At 39.6% G+C, this 21899-nt stretch overlaps 2 protein-coding genes across 3 annotated transcripts in view; both read right to left on the bottom strand.

Annotated features, from left to right (window-relative positions):
- Nucleotides 1-21899, bottom strand: part of LOC308700561 (CD276 antigen homolog) — a 1553888-nt gene that overhangs the window by 479725 nt on the left and 1052264 nt on the right. The window lies entirely within an intron of this gene.
- LOC308693952 (uncharacterized protein) lies at nucleotides 3507-11583 on the bottom strand. 2 transcript variants are annotated; one of them, XM_081371144.1, is made up of 3 exons: nucleotides 11486-11583; nucleotides 7098-7389; nucleotides 3507-6746 (listed from the first exon to the last, which is right to left on the bottom strand). In XM_081371144.1, exons 2-3 carry the CDS (start codon nucleotides 7153-7155, stop codon nucleotides 5176-5178), a joined length of 1629 nt encoding a protein of 542 aa, XP_081227270.1. In that variant the 5' UTR covers nucleotides 7156-7389; nucleotides 11486-11583; the 3' UTR covers nucleotides 3507-5175. The 2 variants fall into 2 exon arrangements, with proteins under 2 accessions (XP_081227270.1, XP_081227269.1); XM_081371143.1 differs by lacking the exon at nucleotides 11486-11583 and adding an exon at nucleotides 10596-11094.

Here is a 21899-nt window from a genome sequence, read left to right as displayed (position 1 = left end):
AGTACTTCAAGTGTTGTTTCTATATGATTTTTAGGTGCTGAATCCATTTCTGCCGTATAACAAGTTGTAAACATCACTGTTTTGGCATAAACAATAAAAACAAAATGCCTGCCAAAAAAAAAGAAAAAAAAAAGTTTTAATGCATTTATTGCAGTTTAAACATTAAACATTATAACTAAACTATGCATTCTCAGAATATTTAAACATGTAAACAATGAAAAAACAACATTAACATGAAAGGGACAGTTTTTAATGGCTGCTGGAATTATGCCAAGGTACACTGGGAAGCATATATCAGTGGAAATATGCAATTATGCCTAGCCCGAAGGGGGGAACTTGGAATACACATGACCCCAGGGGGCTGCATATTGAGAATCACTGGGGTGTCCAGCCGCAGGTGGAATATTTCAAACCCAGGGGTGGCAAGGTGGCTTGCCGAGGGAAAGACACATGCTCAGAGAGGCTTACAGTGGACTACACACGTGGGGGTCGCCCAGAGGCCGTGTTAGGTGTCGCCCAGCCTGCAGCTCTACAGATGTCTGTTAGCGAGGCGCCATGCGCTAGAGCCCAAGAGGATGCCACACTCCGGGTGGAGTGGGCCGTCACACCAAGGGGGCATGGTCGACCTACGGTACTGTACAGAGCAGTGCCAAGGCTGGGTCTGCCTCCTCCAAGGGCAGCGCTTGCAGGTTCACCACCTGGTCTCGAAAGGGTGTGGTGGGAACCTTGGGCACATATCCAGGCCGGGGTCTCAGGATCACGTAAGAGTTAGCCGGTCCAAATTCCAGGAACGCTTCGTCAACCGAAAATGCCTGCAGGTCCCCTACCCTCTTGATGGAGGCCAATGCAACCAGGAGCACTGTCTTCATTGACAGGAACTTAATCTCCACTGATTGCAGAGGCTCAAAGGGAGCACTCTGCAGAGCAGTTAAAACCACTGAGAGGTCCCAAGAGGGAACGAGAGGAGGGCGAGGAGGATTCAGTCTCCTCGCTCCTCTCAGGAAACTGATGATCAGGTCGTGCTTTCCAATGGACTTACCATCAACTGCATCATGATGTGTGGCAATGGCGGCACCATACACTTTCAGGGTGGAGGGAGACAGCCTTCGCTCCAACCCTTCTTGCAGGAAGGAAAGCACGACACTGATCGGGCCTTTCGTGGGTTCTTGAAGTTTAGAAGAACACCAGTTGACGAAGAGGTTCCACTTCAACGCATAGGCATGTCTCGTGGACGATGCTCTAGCGGTAGTGATGGTAGCCACCACCGCTGGTGGTAGGGTACTCAAACCTGCCTCGTCCCGTCCAGGAACCACACATGGAGATTTCAAAGATCGGGACGAGGGTGCCATAGGGTGCCCCGTCCCTGAGAAAGCAGGTTCTTTCTCAGAGGAATTGGCCAGGGAGGTGCTGTCGCGAAGAGTACTAGTTCTTGGAACCAGGTGCGGTTGAGCCAATACGGGGCAACCAAAATTACCTGCTCCTCGTCCTCCCTGATCTTGCGCAAAGTCTGCGCAAGAAGGCTCACTGGGGGAAACGCATACTTGCAGAGGCCCCGCGGCCAGCTGTGCGCCAGTGCATCCGTGCCGAGCGTGCCCTCGGTCAGAGAATAAAACAGGTTGCAGTGGGACGAGTCGTGGGAGGCAAACAGATCTACCTGTGCGTCCCCGAACTGATCCCAAATCAGCTGATGGCGCATGGCGCACATGGCGCCCCAGCCCATTGTGGAGGCATCTGTTGATATAACAACATGGCAGGAAACTCGTTCTATGGGCACTCCAGCCCATAGAAAACTGAGGTTCGTCCACGGGGTGAAGGTCTGACGGCAGGTCGAAGTCACTGGGCCTCAGAGCGTGCCGTGTTGCCATGCCCACCTCGGGACTTGATCGCGAAGCGGTCTCATATGAAGCAAACCGAGCGACGTTACTGCGGCTGCGGATGCCATATGCCCCAGGAGCCTCTGAAATAGGTTCAGTGGAACCGCACTCTTGCCCTCGAACTGACGAAGGCAAGTTAGCAGTGACTGCGCGCGCGCTCGCTCGTAAGCTGCGCGCACATGGCGACCGAGTCGATTTCCATACCGAGAAAAGAGATCCTCTGCACGGAGCAGAGTTTGCTCTTCTCCCAGTTGACCCGAAGGCCCAGACAAGCTAGGTGCCGGAGCACTAGGTCCCTGTGTTCGCAAACCTTGTCTCGAGAGTGAGCTAGTCGGAGTCGTCGAGAGGAACGAGGGCTGCCTCGACAACCTTCGTGAAGACGCGAGGAGACAGGGCTAGCCCGAAAGGGAGAACCGCGTACTGGTATGCCTGCCCCTCAAATTATATATATATATATATATATATATATATATATATATATTTATATACATATACTGGTATGCCTCATTTGCATATGTAAACATGACATTTCAGAAAACTTGTAATACAAAAAATGTCTGTCTCTATGTAAGTGAAAAACTGGAAAGGTTTTATGGTGATATCTATAACTTAAAATTTTTACCCTATCCACCTGTAGTGTTTCGGCTGTGAATAATGCACCTATTGTTTCAATAACAATTACAAGAAAATGGGACCCTTAAGGCCTCATTATACTTCTGCGTCGGACCTACGCCGGAGCCTATACGCCGTAGGCAACGTGTTGGTTTTAATTTATACTTCTGTGTCGTTGTCCGCGTTGACGCGTACCTAGGGAGCGTGTGAAACCCCGAGGGAGGGGTTCTGGCAGACCAATCACAGCGCTTGTGTCCGCGTAGAATTGACGCGTTGTTACATTTTTGGAGAGGTGCACGCCAGGGTACGCCGTAGGGTACGCGCGCTACACACAGCCTACGACGTAGCTACGGCGGCAGATCGACGCAGAAGCATAAAACAGGCTTTATTTCAATGTTATACGGTGGATCCTTATTCAGGAGACATTGAACTTTCTAAAAATGTGGTATAACAACTTTTCCTCAAAAATGCCTACAGGGTTACACAATCTTGAAGATTCGGACCTGACTATAGCTAAATAATCGTGTTTTAAATTATCAGGTACAGTTCCTGATTCAAGACATTCATTTATTAAATTCTAAAAGGTTTTCACATGTTTAACAAGGCGAGGAGGAATTACATCAAGAGAGGAGCCAGTGGGTTTTAGCTTGTTTATAATTCTCTGCAAAGACGAGAGAGAAATTGGTCTGAATTGATTGAAAACCACATGACATGCAGTACAGCTGGGTCAGGTGTTGAAGGCAAGATATTCAATCTTATGTCCCCTGTAGCGTTAATAGAGTGATTCTGACTGGTCAATTTAGCTCAAAGGGATTATTAATTAATTTATAGGGAATTCGAAAGAATCACTTATTACAACCGAGCAAATGACTCGTTCGCGGTTCATTTGAACTGGCTGTAAATCTTCAACGGATATAAATATCCAAACTATAGTGAAACACTATAGTTAACAAGGTAACTTAGATCAGCAGTTTAAGACATTAATTATGTAAGCACATAACACAAGTAACACTTCTCTTTAAAAATACAATACTTTATTGATTATTCTAACACAGACTAAAACTAATATCTAACACAAACACACGCGCACACACACAAGTTGCAGAAAGGAAGAGAGTGAGGAAAGAGTGAGTTTAAGAGTAAGATGATGAAATCCCAAGATTCTATGCACTTATAAGACATAACCTGAACGAACCATCAATCATTAATTTAACCCTTCTTAGGTGGGTTATTAAATCAATACAATATACCAGTTCAGCTTTTGGTCTGGAGGTTACTTGCTTGTGTTGCGTAGGGATTCCCTTTTGTCGGCGTTCGTTGGTTGATGTCCTCGTGCTTGAACAGATGTCTGGGGCGGCCAATCACGTGGTGTGCTGGCGAATGAATGATAGTCTTTGTTGAAGCTGGCTTTGCAGAAGAAACGTGGGCCGAAATCTTGTCACAAAACTTAACTTAGAACTGAGACTCACAACGGAAAATAAGAAACTAAGAAAAGAAAGGAAATTGAGACGAGAGTAGTTAGATGGCTTGAATGCAGCTGTTGAACCCGTTCTTCTGATCTTGATTTGGGTTCTTTGTCTCTGCGCTTCTACATGGTTACTGTCTTTCTGTTCTCTTCTCCCTTCGCGCACCTTTTCAATCTTGTTGAAAATTCTTTCACCGAGAGAGCGCGCAAACTTTGTTCGGGTCTAAGATTTTTAAACTCACATGTTTGTCCAGCATCCTAAGAGAGAACTGACCAATTAAGACACTGGCTTAATTTAGGAGGTGGCGTTCTCTTCATCTCTTATCATAAATCAAGCTTATCTGTGCTCTCCTTACTCTCTAAGCTCTAGCTGAGAGGAAAGAGGCCACAGTTTAGACATATTACTATTATAAGAATACGGAACATTTCACACAGATTTCACTCAAGCCATCTTTTGAATTAAGAACATACGATCGTACCGATAGGAAGCACGACACACTTTCATTCAAGCATCTAATAGTTACAACAATTACATGAATTATATGGGATCTAAGCATATTAGACATGCCCACATATTGTAAAAACAACAGAATTATGTAGTTGCATGATGTTTGATTATAAGTCCATCGACAATTGTTCTGGGATAATTTTATGTATTTTTGTGAGTCAAAGTCTCAGTCTCTTTGGTTTGAAGTGATTTCATTCATAGGTCTCCTTAAGGAGACTGGGGTCTGCTTTGTGTCTGTGTGGAGTCCAGCAGCTTCTCTGCTGTTATCTTGATCGAGCACAGAGCTTTAGCCATCTCTGAACCAATCAGTCTTTGGAACCAATCTAACATTGACACGTTCTTCCTTTAGTTGGGCTCATCTCTTTGAAGCCCGCATGGCCATAAAGTTCTTAGCTGGGGGTTTTCGTTGGTTAGCGGAGACTGGCTGGCGCCTAATTTTATGGCTCTGGATTGGTGATTTAAGTTCTGGAATGTTGAGTCCTGTGTGGAGTTATGTTTGAACAAAACACCTGGAAGCTTCATTTGTGTTTGATTCGCACTCAGTCGTTACACTAGTGTGGATCCTCTCATGTGTTTTCAGATGTGATGAGTTACTGAATCTCTTGTCACAGTGTGAACACTTGTAAGGATTTTCTCCAGTGTGGATCCTCTCATGTGATTTCAGATGTGATGATCGACTGAATCTCTTGCCACAGTGTGAACACTTGTAAGGATTTTCAACCAGTGTGGATCCTCTCATGTGATTTCCGTTGTGATGAGTGACTGAATCTCTTGTCACAGTGTGAACACTTGTAAGGATTTTCTCCAGTGTGGATCCTCTCATGTGATTTCAGATGTGATGATCGACTGAATCTCTTGCCACAGTGTGAACACTTGTAAGGATTTTCTCCAGTGTGGATCCTCTCATGTATTTTCAGATGTCCTGACTGACTGAATCTCTTGTCACAGTGTGAACACTTGTAAGGTTTTTCTCCAGTGTGAATTCTCTGGTGCAGTTTTAAACTGCCCGCTGTAATAAAAGTCTTCTCACACTCAAAGCACATGTACTCTTTTACACCAGTGTGAGTTTTCTCATGTTTATGTAAATTAGACAGCAGTGAAAAACTCTTTCCACACACAGAACATGAATGCGGCTTCTCCTTCGTATGAACTGTCAGGTGTGACTTCAGCTCTGATGACCTAAGAAATGTTTTGCCGCATTGATCACATGAGAACGGCTTCACTCCGGTGTGGATCCTCATGTGTTCTTTAAGGTTTGAAGATCGACTGAAATCTTTCCCACATTTATCACACTTAAACGGTTTCTCTCCAGTGTGAACTCTCATGTGTCGCTTCAGTGTACATTTAAGAGCAAAACTCTGTCCACACTGATCACATGTGTACGGTTTCCCTCCAGTGTGGATCCTCTCATGTGACCTCAGATATGCTGATCGACTGAATCTCTTGTCACAGTGTGAACACTTGTAAGGTTTTTCTCCAGTGTGGATCCTCTGGTGCTGTTTTAAACAGTTTGCTGTAATAAAAGTCTTCTCACACTCAAAGCACATGTACTCTCTCACACCAGTGTGGATTTTCTGATGTGTATATAAATTACCCCGCTGTGAAAAACTCTTTCCACACACAGAACATGAATGCGGCTTCTCCTTCGTATGAACTGTCAGGTGTGTCTTCAGCTCTGATACATAGATAAATGTTTTCCCGCACTGATCACACGAGAACGGCTTCTCTCCGGTGTGGATCCTCATGTGTCCTTTAAGGGATGATGATCGACTGAAATCTTTCCCACATTGATCACACTTAAACGGTTTCTCTCCAGTGTGAACTCTCATGTGTAGCTTCAGGTCACTTTTAAAAGCAAAACTCTGTCCACACTGATCACACGAGAACGGCTTCACTCCGGTGTGAATCATCATGTGAACATCAAGACCATATTTGCTTGTGAAACTCTTTCCACACTGAGTGCAGGTGAAAGATTTCTTGTCTCTTCTTTTCTCTAAAAATGTCTTTTTAGTCTTTGAGCGACTCAAAGGTTTTTCTCCAGGTTTGACATGATGTTCCTCCTTCACTTCACTCAGTTCTTCACTCTCCTCCTCCTCTTCACTCAGTTCTTCTCTCTCCTCCTCCACTTCACTCAGTTCTTCACTCTCCTCCTCCTCTTCACTCAGTTCTTCTCTCTCCTCCTCCTCTTCACTCAGTTCTTCACTCTCCTCCTCCACTTCACTCAGTTCTTCACTCTCCTCCTCCACTTCACTCAGTTCTTCACTCTCCTCGCTCTCTTCCATCAGGTCTGACATGAAAGAAAAATGTATTAAATAAAATTCAGTACATCAAAATAATACACTGAAAGAAATATAAACTGAAAGGACATGAAAGTGAGCCCTAAAGTAATAGTAGAACGTAGACAACTGTTTTAAATATTATGATAATTTGCTGCCTTATTTATCAGTTAAAATAGTATGTTGATAATCAATATAAAAATTTCTCAAACCTCCCTTTACTGACCATTTGTTGAAGAAAAACCAAGAACATTCTGTACCATTTCATAGTTTAACTGTTTATCTAAATGTGATGAAGTGCTTGAATGTTTCTAACATGAATGTTCTTCAGCATCATGAATGAATGAAGAATAAACACCAACCTCTTTGTTCTTCAGGATCTTCAGTGTGTTTCATTCTGCAGGGTTCTGGATCACGCATGTTCTCACTGTCCTCTTTAATAAACTCAGTCTTTGCAGATTTCAGCTCTTCCTGATGCTCTGATGCTCGTCTTCACTTGTAGCTGATGGGAATTTACAGCATTTATTGGATAATTGATGTGGGAGGAGCTTCACTGACCATGTGACTGATGTGGGAGGAGCTTCACTGAGCATGTGACTGATGTGGGAGGAGCTTCGTTGATGATGCAATTGGTGTGGGAGGAGCTTCACTGATCTGCCCAAAATTAAAAATATATCAGTTACTGAGTTTGTTTTTATACTAACTGACACTTGAAAATTTCCTTGAACGAGGGACATTTTTCTTCCAATTATTTTTAAAACATTATCGAATCTGAATCCAGGGACAAATCCCATTGTTGCCATATTTTGACACCAACTTTGAGACTGATATTTATTTTACTAAAAACGTTTTTAATTATTAATGGCCGTTCACACTAGACTTTTCCTTCCACTGACTTCCATTCATACGCATGTGAAAGTGGGACACCAGAAACAAAAGCTCAACCGAATAACCCTGTGACAAATAACAATCCATTCATTATTTGTATTGCTAATCTTAACATTATTCTGTTTCTTCATTAAAATACAGGTATCTAGAAATAAATAAAAGAATATAACTAATTTAAATTCTTCCAAATATGAATAATGGTTAGAAAAACAGTTAAACATCATAAACACAGAAATAAATGTACATTATAGTAACCAGCAAATCCCCTCAGTCTGTTGACACCAATGAAATGAGCTTTAAGTGTCAATTTACAGGAGATCTGAAGACATCAGCATAATAAATGAGGTGAAAACAGGAACTATTGTCATGAAATAAAGAGTGTTTTCAGCAGATCTGTTAATATTGATGAGCCTCAGACTATCAACACTCATTCAACAAGCCATTCAGGATCATCAGCAGATCATCTCACTTTATTCTGAGTGTTTGCTGTTAGAAACACATTACTTGAGTCAGGATACATGATAAAAGCCTGTTAAACTGCTCTATTGAAAGACAATACTGTAATCTTTCACAATATGACATGGATAAAACATCAATAACACAAAACAATGACACTCATCTTCCTCAACCACTACAGATTACAGCAGCATAATGTCCAAATCAATCTAAATATATAGTTTGATCTTATAATAACTACATTAATCACTACACAGTAAATTTGAAATCCGGAAATCAACACCAATGTACATAATTTCAACACTTTAAAAGTGTAAATATGGGAACAACCCTCTAAGTATTAGTTCGACACTTTCAAGAGTGTTGCCTCTCGCAACACCGACGACACAGAGTTACAACATGAACACTAAGAGAGTGAAATATGAACACCTATTCTGCATTACCTACTTTAAAGAACTGTAAAATACACTGACAAATCATGTAATCTGAAAAAATGAATTCACTTTGAAATAAACACATCACTTTATATTACTCTTAAAAACTTTATTTCAAAACAATCCAGAAATTTAAATTGTAGGCTAACCTTAGTCTGGGATCATAAAAGTGGTTTTCTCAATTAAAATAATAACATTTTATATGCGCAGAAACTGAAAATGATCAGATAAAGATCACCACAAAGCACTATTGTTCCAAGAGTAAAACACTATTCATATTTATTATTGATTTAATGTCTCACGTGGCTCATCATAGGTTCAATGTAAAACATTTAGCAGTATCTTTTCCTTTAATAAATCATTGCTATGCATTTAAAATTAGTTTAATATTCTAAAATCTATTAAAATTACAGCTTAATAACATTTAGATTTTTAAATCATTTTAATCAAGCACTGGTGAAACAACCACTTATGTCTGTAATGGTGACTTGATAGCTAGGACTGTAACTGTAGCTAGGTGAGTATAGGTGACCACTGGTGCATCGGTAAGAATGCAATCCAATACTCTAATGCTCTTCAATGGATTCATTGACAGCCAGCAGATGATTATCTGTCTTCGTGAGTATATAGTATGATGCAATAAGTAAAGCTAGTAAATGGTAGCCTGATTAGTACAACTTTCCTTTCAAGTAAAAAACCTAAGGCACCAAAATACACATTGTCGTGGAAATTCTTTTCTCAACTTTTATCAATAATTGTAAGACAGTAGGATATCTCAAAGGTTAACAAAGATCAGCTTTATTTCTTGCAAGAAATTGACATTCACATACAGAGCGCATCTGATATGAGAAGGCCCCGACTTCTGCTTTTTGCCAGCTTATATACACAAAACACATCCTGGTTGTCTCAAAAGATCGCCTTAGTTACCTTAAAAGGCAACATCTTTGTTCAACATAAATTCTATCTAGACAGAACAATATCACGCCTACATACAAGTTCCTGTTTTTAGCTGCTGCTCAAATTCACACATTTTGCTTATCTCTATTTCTATCAAAGCTGCGCACATACTTTTCACACTTGAAGTACAACAATAGGACATTTGAAGTACAAAAGGTCACTTGAGTACTCATAGTCTCTTTGCTACCCAAAACATTTTGTTCCTGCAAGCTTATATGATTATATTTCTTTAAATGCTTATGAGTAAAAATAAACGTTCAACGTTAACACAAGTTGCACACATCTGAAAGTAAAAAACACATCTAAATGTAAAATTTCCCTTACAACATACAGTGCTATGCATAAGTTTAGACACCCATACTTAAGTTGACTAAAAAGAGGAATAAAAAAAATCATCTTTTGGAAACTGAACTTAATGCCTTAATTTAAAAAATTAGGAAAAATCCAACCTTTAAGGACACCAATTTTCTTTGTGACTGAATAATGTATCGTAAATAAATAAATGTTCTTCCTTAAAATACAGGGTGCATAAGTCTGGACACCCCTATGTTAAATTCCCATAGAGGCAGGCAGATTTTTATTTTTAAGTTTTTTTTTCTTTCTTTTTGGATACTATGCATCCTGATAAAGTTCCCTTGGCCTCTGGAATTAAAATAGCCGCACATCATCACATAGCCTTCACCATACCTAGAGATTGGCATGGTTTTATTTCAGTTAGCCTAAAAGCTAGTTTGATTTGCATTGAGAGATGATCTTGTGGAAAGTACCCCATGCCAATCTCTAGGTATGGTGAAGGCTATGTGATGATTGTAATGGTTCACGATTAATGCCGTTCCCAATTATTCCCAAATCCTCATCAGAGTTTATAGAAATAATCTTGCGGTAACTAAAGAGCCTATCCTTTAGTCGTGACCTTAAGGAGTTAGACGATCAGTCTATACAAGATAATAATCTACTATAAAAATAATAGATATATCACAAGTATTATAAGTCTGTCTTTTGAGGTACTCCTTAAAACCTTTTTCGCAATATAACATCACTCTGTTACATGCTGCCTCTTTGGCTAGGCTATATGATCAAATCAACACACATGGTAATAATACTTTCAACAGAAAGAATGCTCACCCCACGTGTGCGTCTCCTTCAGCAAAAGATTTCCTGTCCCAGGCAGAAGAAGACGGTACTCAAAAAATCCAAGGTCCAGACAGATGATTATGAAAAATGTTTAACAAACTTTATTAAAATAATCAAATGATAAGGATACTTGTTACCGATTATAGATGAGTACTAACTAACAGATGTAAAAAATAGCTAAAGATAGCTTGCTTCTTGCGCCTGGTAAAGCTGGCGTACCAGGTTGCTGGTTGCAAGGAAGAGCAATAAATCTTCCTTTGTTTGAGTCTTATATAGTCTTGAGTTCCTTTGAACTCAGGTTCTGCCTTTAAAATAGTTTTCTTAGCACCATGCAGCATAGCTCTAAAAAGCAAATCTAATGGCATAACATTTAGTAGTCACTGATGCTGATCTTCCGCACAAGCTCGAGCATTTCAGCTTCCGTCATCTCATGCAGGGCTGGTGGTTTCCTGTTCTGCTGCGTTGCCCCAGCAACGACGTTTGCAAAGGAAATGTCATCATCACACACTCTGTGTACAGCATTCTTCACATGATGTGGGGCTATTTTAATTCCAAAGGCCAAGGGAACTTTATCAGGATGCATAGTATCCTGGATCCATGAAGTAACTGGCCTTTAAAAATAAAAATCTGCCTGCCTCTATGGGAATTTAAGGGGTGTCCAAACTTATACACCCTGTATTTTAAGGAAGAACATTTATTTATTTACGATACATTATTCATTCACAAAGAAAATTGGTGTCCTTAAAGGTTGGATTTTGCCTAATTTTTTAAATTAAGGCATTAAGTTCAATTTTCAAAGGTTTTTTTATTCCTCTTTTTAGTCAACTTTAGCATGGGTGTCTAAACTTATGCAGAGCACTGTATAAGACCAGGGTACTCACGTGTCTCTGAACGCACACAGATAACGGCACAGAAGACAACTATGCACTTCAGAAATATCTACGATGTGCTGCCCGTGGTCACTCACTCACTCACTACTAACTCAAAACGAAACCTTCTTCTTCTTCGTCTTCTTCTTCTTCTTCTTTTGGATTTTTCCAGCAGCTGGCATCCTTTGAGTTGCATTACTGCCACCTTTCGGTTTTATTTATCCTTTTTTTTCCCATTCATACTAAATCCGCCTATCTAATCCAGTTATCCTCAAAAAAACAAATAACCATTTCCTACCCTCCGCACTCTCTCCATACCCCAATAAACTTTTTGGGACATTCTACCAGAAACGTACATTTGCTGTCCTGGCACTACTATTGTTTTATAAAACTGGTGTAATCCACATATTTCCCAAAACTGTCATACAGTGAATTAATTTAGAGGGTTTTACAACAGAATATGTTATGTATTTGATTAAATTGTTTTTTATTTTTGTTTAAAAAACAGTTTTTAAAATTAAGAACCCCTAAAATGTACTGTCCCAGGTCAAATCTCAATTCTATACATCATATAAATAATAATTATACATTTGAAATTCATAGAAAAAACAATACCATAGCACATTTAAGATGTTATAATTTGTATTATTCGATTAAAATCTTCAGTAAAATGAATTATTAATAAATAAATAGATTTTTTAGAAGTGTCCCCGGGTTTCTGTCATGCCCTGTCACACTTGCATAAAAGATTCCAAGAAAAGGGTGTGATATGTCTTTAAGGTCCCAAATCACAGGAAGTGACCTCATTTGCCTCTCATCACACACTGACACCAACCAGAGGTAATTTCTGTCCTTGAATTTTGTAATTTTAAGCCTTTCTGCATGTTTTTACCTGAGGTCGAGCTACTACGTCAGTTCCTGTCACGCAATAATGTCCCAGAAAATGTATGTCAATAGGTTTAGATTTGGAACAAATTAAATCTTTTGTGTAAATACTCTCTGAAATGTTGTCAGTTTTTATGCTAGCATGCTAAATAGCTGAGTTATAGCTGTTAAAATGTCTGACTGTCAGGCCCTGTCACGTCAGGCTCTGTCACATTTCACTGTGACAGGGCCTGACATTCTGTGACGGGGCCTGATACATTGCTTGTTTGTAGTGAATACCACAGGTAATCTTCTTGTTTCATTGCAGATGAATATGTTGACTACTGCTAACATTTGTTTATTTATTTATTTTTAATAAACGCCTAATTTCAATTCAGATTCAATTTCAGAGCAAAATTAGTTTGATTGCAAAATTCACAAAATACAAATTCACCACTAGATACTTACTGTCCCTTTAATAGTTAATGATTTAAAGAATATATCTTGAACTCATTTAAAAATGTGCTTTATGTGTTGCTACTTGCTCATCATTATTCCATTTTTAAATAAAAAAGATTCAACTGTTAAAAAATGGTTTTGTACAACAATATTAATTAATACAATAATACCAAAGACAAGTGTGCTGTGTGTATTGTTTCTTCTATTATACAGCTCTTAAGTTACTGATTCAATAAGGAATCTGGGTAAAGATATATGACAACATATATAGGATATACTAATGAATTTTACTTGTAGCCTACACAGGTTTAAAGTGGCTCATAATAGGCCTATTAGAGAATTAAAATACTGTTTACTCTTTAAAATCGAGACTATCTTTTCCCATTGTTAATTGTGTTTGATTAATTTTATTAATAAAGACTTATCCACTATTTAAATACAGATTTTTAGTATATTACTACAAATTATAAACATTTTGTTTTTTTTTAGTTTTTCAGAGAAAATCTGGTCATTTTAATGTAATTCGTAATGCTTGATGGAAAAAATGTCAGTCCTGTCACAACATTGTCAACCCTGTCACACCACGGTCAGTCCTGTCACAAAGTATATTTTAGTCCAAAAATGGCTATTTTGATTATAACAATTATTGAAATGGGTATATAGTGATAGTAAAGACTGGATTATATATTTACAATAATGCGTTGGTAACAAACTTTACCCCAAAAGCCCCTTATTCAACAACATTATGTGAACCTGATGGTCATTCTTTATCTAAGAGCCCACAAAACAAGCAAAATCAGCCTGATAGCTGTGTTTTTTTTAATGAATTATATGTTTCCTTCAATAAGGGACAGATCCTCATTAAAATGATGATATTTGTGCAGAAGAGAGCATATTCTTTAACACACTTACATTATCAGCCATGTCTGTGACGGAGCCTGACATTTTAAAGAGTAACTGCATATTAAAATGCTTATTATTCAAAAATTATTATGTGCCGAGGTGGGATTTCAATAATTTACAATTATTCACTATCTCCTTTGTTAAAGTCAGGGTTAAAGTTGAAGGTTAATAATACTTTTTTTTTTTTTTTTTGGGGATAGAAAATGTACGTTTCTGGTAGAATGTCCCTTTTAATGTATTTTCTACCCATCCTATTTTTTTTAACTGTTATCATTTCTCTTTCCTGTGCAAATTTCCTGCACGTTGTAAGTATATGTTCTACTCTTTCAGCTTCCTGACAATGCTCACACATTCCTGTAGGATGTTTTCCTATAATTAACAGTGTACCGTTAAGATTGCTATGCCCAATTCTCAGTCTGCTTATTATCACCTGCTCTTTCCTCTTTGTTTCCCTACTTCTTGATATACCTACTTTGCTTTGAATTTAATGTAAATGTCTCCCTTTTATTGCATTATCCCAGCTCTGTTGCTTTATACTTCTCCACACCTTTCCCCTCTAATCTCCTTTTTTAACTGCTTCTTTCGCCACCTTATCCGCTTTCTCATTTCCCTGAATTCCAGAGTGTGCAGGGAGCCACAGAAATGAGTAATTTTTCCCCTGTCTAACTAGTCTTGAGTTCACAAATAACACTTCATACAAAATGTCTAGATGACTTTTAGTTACACCTGTCTTCATGCTTATAAGAGCTGCCACAGAGTCACTACATATTAAGATTTCCTTCTCACTAATATGTCCATTCAAACGCCATCAATATGGCAAACAGTTCAACTGCAAACACACTCAGACTATCAGTTGTTCTTTTACTAAATTCCACCTGATATCTAGGAACAACAACTGCAGCTCCTGTTGCATCTGTTTGCATGTCCTTTGACCCATCTGTGAAAATCTAAATACTTTCCTTATACTTATTTTCCATACAGATGGTGGACAACCAGAATGAGACTTTTACCGCCGCCGAAATTGGGATGTGTATTTGCTGCCTTTTACCGCTGAGTGGCGCTGTAATCACAGACTTTGAAAAGTGTCAGTTTATTCTCTTTATGACGTAATCTGCCGCGGCAGTAATTTGAGCTGAGGTCACAGATAAATTCAAGATAAATATTGTGGTTAAACGAATTCAAATTCATTAAATTTAAACAAAGTAGACACACGTTAACTTTGTGTGCCCAGTTTTTCTATAATTTAGAAAGGCTATGTCAATAGGTTACTTGTCATTTACTTCGTGTCATTTTAATGTGTTTGTAGATTTATTAACTGAAACATAACAGTGAAATAAATTAAAATAATTTACCGTAAAATTAAAACATTTTCAGGACTTGCAGTTACTAACCGATGTTAGTCGGTTTAAGCATTCTTTGTTATATTCAGAATTAAATAGGCTTACATGTTGTTATGATTATCAATTGAATTCTTTAATAAATAATCAACCACAATGCCTATTACTGCCGCAGCAAAAATAAACCAGTCGAATTTCAAAGTCGTTCGCGAAATGACTAGGCTATACCGGGTGGCGCAAGTGACAGGGCAAAACAGCAGCAACTGCGGCATTCTAAAAGGTAAGTTTCCTATGTGTTTATTTAAAAAAAAAAAAAAAAAAAAAAAAAAAAAACATGGCGCAAGATCTTGTAAAAAAAAACAAAAACTTTTTTTCATTATTTGAACAAAAATGAGACTGATTGAATATGTAAAAATATAAACAAACAAAGCAGAGAAAATAGTAGACCTAGGCTATACAGACTATAGCTCTGTGGTCAATGCATTAACAATAGCCTCTCGGAGCTTCAAACGATCTGAGATCGAATCTCAGTGTAGCCGATAGTGTTTATGTTTTTCCGTTCTTGATGCTTAAATATGCATCTGTTTATTAAAGTCAATCATCCTGTTTAATTATCAATTGTACATTACAACATAAATTTGCTACATTCCAGTTGAGCCGCTGCAAAGACGACACATCTGATGAAGGAAGACTGTCAGTCGATTGCACCAGAAAATGAAGATGATGATGAAGCTCGTCTTGAATCTGCTAAATTATTTTGTGTGTGTGTGTGAATCATTCACGAGATTGAGATGACTGGCAGTGATACCCGGCCATAGCAACGGAAGACATTTTTCAAAACAGATCGAACAAATCAGAAAAATACTTTCAATACAGTATTGCTTTCAATTAAAAAATAAACAATGAAAATGTAAAAGAAAATTAATTAAGTTTGAAAACCCATCGCACATTTCAAGGTATGAATAAAGTGTCGGGACAGTTTATTTATTTAAACAGGGTTGCATCGATAGAGTTTATTCCCTTTGTGATGCAAAATAAGAAACACAGAATCTTATTCTTGCAACATTGTCAAAGAAATTGCAGCTAAATTAAAAAATTAAAACGGTACAAAACGAAAAAAGTTCAAAGCAAAATAAATTAAGAACAGGCGTTTTTCTTTGCCTCTCTCACGCTGGATATTTTTTTAGTAAGTTTGGTCTCCCTCACTGCGCGCGGCAGGTCTTTCTCGAAATTAAGCATTTCAGCGTAAAAAAACACCATACAGCTGATAATACTGTATATGTCGCTGTGTGTCATCCACACAAATCACGAAAGAAAAAACTGTAACAAATAGCTAGGGCTGTACCAGAATATTCGAGTATTCGAATATTCGTTCGGTGGGTTGGTATTCGATTTTCAAATTTGACATTCGAATATTCGTTTTAAATTTTTTTTTTTTTCACACCTGGCATCCCCCTAGAAACGGTTCCCATTCGCGCTTGAATGGGGCTGTCATGCGTTTTCTCAGATCGGATAGTTCTCTCTGATTTATCAATATGAACAATGAACACATAAATGTGTTTTTGCAAAACGGATATGAATCCGAACTTCAAATCCCGCGCTATAGGCAGATGTAATGGAGTGCACGTCACTAGCAACAGATAAGCTGCATTTTACTGATCGTCAGCTAAAATTTCTAAATCAAAGACCGCAATAAGAGAGCGGCAAGAGCCCTGGTAAGATCATTTCGGTTCTTTACTTTTAATGAAGTTGATTGTGTGTTAAAGCATCTGCGACCCACTTTCACTTTGATTTGCGATAGTTTGCACGTTGGCTTGATGATGCTGATCTGCGGTGACGCGTGCTGTAAGCGTCGTCATATCTGGCTTTAACATGATATAGCCTAAAACACGCTCTCACACGGTTATTTTTTTAGCATTTTTCGGCGAAATACAATACTCTTATTTTAGAGCGCAGAACAGCGGAGTTTGTATGGGCAGAAGTGCATGCCTGAGCTTGTAGGCTATAAGCTGCGTTGCTTTGACATTGTGGAAATAGAATAGAAACAATATATTAGCCTACCCTTTACTGTGTCAGTAATTACTGTGCTGCTGATTTCTGATTTGAGAGTTATTTGTTACTCAGAAAAATATTAGGCTGTGTTTTGTATCACTAGTGCAGTGTCCGTTCTCGGTGCCCTGCCCTGTTCTGTATTAAAAAAGTTTATTAATTCTGAACGTGTCACGTCTCGCGTGTCTATATTGCACCAATTGTGACACTGCACTAGTGAAGTCGATTGGATGAACGGTTCTAAATGCAAGATAAATAATCTAAATGCAAACAGACAGACGCATAGAGATTCCTGCCTTTATTAGAGAGAAGAATATGTTCAGCCCCCTCCCTCCGAAGCTTCGAATATTCGATGTTAATTCCTATCGAAGCTTCGAAGCTCAAAAAATGGTATTCGGACCAGCCCTACAAATAGCTTTTGTTCCTTCAAAGATACAACATGCCTTGCTGAATTCACCTTACAATAAAACGAGGTGGTTCGCGAATTAAAGAGCTCTGTATCTGCTAAATTGAAATTGTGTGTGGAAAACCTTTAAATACAATCAATAAAACTACAATATATAATTTAATCAGATATAGGGCCTACTGTACATACAGAGCCGCCTTAACCTAATGTTAGGCCCCGGGGCTGAGAGGTTTTGTAGGCCCCCCATCCCCTCGATTTATAGAGTCTCATTTTAAAAAAGTGTAATATCTAGGTAATCTACATCACATAATGCATTAGTTTCTTTCGAGACCTACAACAGTGAGTTTTTTTTTAAATATTGTTATCAATTTTAATATTGTTATTAACATATCACTGAGCACATAAACACAAGACACTTTATTTAACAACCACACACAGCAACTAAATTTCAACTTTATGCAAATGAGAAGCGATTTTCGCGAGCGACAACCAATAGGAAAGAAGCCTTTCAGTGGAGCTCAGCTCCCGTCACTGTCTCGAGTGCAGGAGAGACAGAAGAGTTCAAGGGCGATTTCACTGTTTTATATGATTTGACAGTAACTAACCGCAAACATAAAATGATGCACGGAAAAGAAACTGTCGACAGTCTCAGTGAGTTTATTCTGGATTTAGTGCGTAAATCATTTTGTTTACAAATGAGATGCTTTGCAGTTGTTATATAGCCTACATGTTAAAGATTTTATTTTGGATGTGTTCATTGTGATTATATTGGCTGGGTTTTTAAAAGTTTATAAAATTGAAAGGATCATTGCTTGGTGCATTTGGAAACAAAGCTTGTCTATTTCTAAATGTAATCGCGTGCATCGCTGATGATGATTAGCCTATAGGCTACTGTCCGTGTGTTGAAAAAAACGTCGATTAAACACACTCGCAACAGACACCCCAAAGCGGAGACGTTAGCGGCACTGAGCGGACACGAACCTTAACGCCTCATTCGCGCCGCGGGACCTCTAGACGCGCGTAAACTTGTCTTTGCATAGACTTAACATTGAAATCACTCGCGCCAGACGCTCTTTTCGCGTTTGGTGTGAACGCACGATAACAATAACATTAGAGCGACAGCACTACCAACGTCCACAAGCGACTAGCGACTAGCGACATACAGCGACAAAATCTGACAAGTTAAAACAATATGACCTTTTCAGCTCATCATGAACCTGAACACGGGAGGCCCCTGAACTTGGGAGGCCCCTGGGCTTCAGCCCAGGTAAGCCCGTGCATTAAGGCGGCCTTGTGTACATAGGCTATGGACTTTTGGAGATTTTGAGATTAATCCTTAAAAGAATTTTGCCTTTGCCTGCTCATCAGGCTGGCTCCGAAACTCTCCATATGAAAGACGGAACATTAACACCTCTGTCCTGCACCCCCACGATAAAGCAACTATTGCCTTCTCCAAACCCCCCACAGGCTAGCTGAGTTTGCAAAAAAAAAACAAAGAGTTTGCCACTCGTCGTGGTGTGCCAAAACACTTCATTATAAACTTCAATATTTCATTCAAAACAATCTCAAGACGCTTTGTGACATTTTGAAAAGCCGTGGATGCATTACCGCCACTGGAACCATGAACGCAACAGAATACTTGTTCTGATTTTATTGTTTGTCGTTTAAACGTCACACACACACACACACACACACACACACACACACACACATATATATATATATATATATATATATATATAATTTTTTTTTTTTTTTAAAGAACTGCTTTTGAAATTACGATTGGAATTATTATAGACTACAGAAGTAAAGTCATTGTATAATATTTGTTCCTTAGTGTAAAATGGAAATGCATGGTGATTTTATTTTGTAAATAGGCTATAAGCAAAAAAACTATCTTTTAGAACTAGACAAATCTCTCTGCATCAACAATAGACTATAAAATGCATTAATAGGCTAATATAAAAATATCAGTAGTCCAAGTTAGTTCGGGATTCGAACCCGTGTCATCTAAATGATCGTAACGTAAGTTCAACCACTCGGCCACGATTCACTCGATGCGACATGGCCTAACGTTCCAGTGTGTGTTCGCTCACACGAGCGAGAAGCGCTCTTCATTCAAATGAACGCGCCGCCGCGTTTGTCGAACACTAATTCAACATGCCAGAATAAAACCTGGCTTTAGAACAATGCATAGCGCCACTCGTCGTGGTGTGGCAAAAAATTTACAATAATTTAGTTTCATTTATTTCAGTGTTAATGTTTGAGTTAAAAAAAATCCTCTACAAATTAAATTAACACAAAGTCGGCTATAAGAGTCCTTTTTAGGCTACGTAAAAAAGCAAAGGGTCTTACAGTCTTAACATTTAGGCTACTTTGCTTAAATTCGATACATTTATTTTCAGTAGGGCCTAATAAATTTGTAGGGATGTAATTTCAGTATGCTTTACCAACGCTATGTATTCAATTAAAGTTCCAAGAGGTCTGGTCTCTATATTTGACACTAATATGCAAGTGCACAGGAAAAATCACAACTCCCTGCGCCGCAGGACCTCTAGACGCGCATAAACGCGTCTTTACATTGAAATTTAAATCACTCGCGCCAGACGCTCAAGAGTGAGTGAGTAATCAAAAAACCTTTGCTTTAGCCTCAATTGAGTGAAACACCGTGTGTAACTTCGGCCATTCTCAGTGATGTGACTCATGACTGGGACACTATCTGCTTGTCATCATAGAAACAGATAATCAGATTGTGATGTTTATTCCCGCTTCTTCAGTAATATGCTGAATAAGATGCCTTCCTTTCGAAACACGACACACTGCCCAGCGGACCTGCAACCGTCTCGCAAGTGTTGATAGGCTATTACTCGTGAGGTGTAACCAATCAGATAGCGCCGTGGGCGGGGCATTGAGCAAGTCTGCAGAGTGGTACAGAGAGGCTGCGGCAGCTATATAAGTAGCGCATTTTAAAATAAAATTGACTTTAGTCAAACCACGGATCCGTGATAAGTTTTGTGATCCGTCTCGCCACTAGTGTAGTAGCACTGATCACTTTGAGGGGGGGATAAATTTATCCCCACCGGGAATAAAAATAATTAAATAAAATAAAAAAACAGATAAGATGAGAAATAGGTAAATAAGATATGTATTGCACTGTATGTGTGCTTTTGTGAATCATTAGGAGTGTCTGATAGATGTAAACAGTGAGAGATTGTGTGGCTGGTGTGGCCGGTATGGTCAGCGCGATGCTAACAGAGCCACGAGCGCGCACTCTCATATACGGGTAAAAAGAGCGAATAAAAAATAAGATTTAGATGAGAAATAGGTAAATAAGATCTGTATTGCACTGTCTTTGTGCTCTCGTGTATCATTAGGAGTGTCTGAAAGATGTAAACAGTGAGAGATCGTGTGGCTGGTAGTGGCCGTAAACAGCGAGAGATCGTGTGGCTGGTGCGACGCTTCGCTTAGCCACGAGCGCTCTCCCATACGAGTAAAAAGAGCAAATAAAAAAACAGATAAGATGAGAAATAGGTAATTAAGATATGTATTGCACTGTATGTGTGCTTTTGTGTATCAATAGGAGTGTCTGATAGAGGTAAACAGTGAGAGATCGTGTGGCTGGTAGTGGCCGGCGCGATGATAATAGAGCCACGAGACGCGCGCTGCATTTGTTTGTTTTTTTTAAACCTTACATATTGTGTAAGTTCGAGTGGCCGGCGCATATATCCGTGACTGGTCGAGTGGCCGGCGCGTATAAAGCAGTGGCAGGCACATATATCCGTGACTGGTCGAGTGGCCGGCGCGTATAAAGCAGTGGCAGGCGCGTATATCCGTGACTGGTCGAGTGGCCGACACTTATAAAGCAGTGGCAGGCGCATATATCCGTGACTGGTCGAGTGGCCGGCGCGTATAAAGCAGTGGCAGGCGCGTATATCCGTGACTGGTCGAGTGGCCGGCGCGTATAAAGCAGTGGCAGGCGCGTATATCCGTGACTGGTCGAGTGGCCGACGCTTATAAAGCAGTGGCAGGCGCATATATCCGTGACTGGTCGAGTGGCGGGCGCGTATATCCGTGACTGGTCGAGTGGCCGGCGCGTATAAAGCAGTGGCAGGCGCGTATATCCGTGACTGGTCGAGTGGCCGGCGCGTATAAAGCAGTGGCAGGCGCATATATCCGTGACTGGTCGAGTGGCCGACGCTTATAAAGCAGTGGCAGGCGCATATATCCGTGACTGGTCGAGTGGCGGGCGCGTATATCCGTGACTGGTCGAGAGGCCGACGCTTATAAAGCAGTGGCAGGCGCGTATATCCGTGACTGGTCGAGTGGCCGGCGCGTATAAAGCAGTGGCAGGCGCGTATATCCGTGACTGGTCGAGTGGCCGACGCTTATAAAGCAGTGGCAGGCGCGT

The sequence above is a fragment of the Scardinius erythrophthalmus genome, assembly GCF_964197995.2.
Source record: "Scardinius erythrophthalmus genome assembly, chromosome: 1".
Classification (NCBI taxonomy): Eukaryota; Metazoa; Chordata; class Actinopteri; order Cypriniformes; family Leuciscidae; genus Scardinius; species Scardinius erythrophthalmus.
Note: the sequence above shows the minus strand (reverse complement) of the source record. Positions and strands in the feature narration are given on the sequence as shown.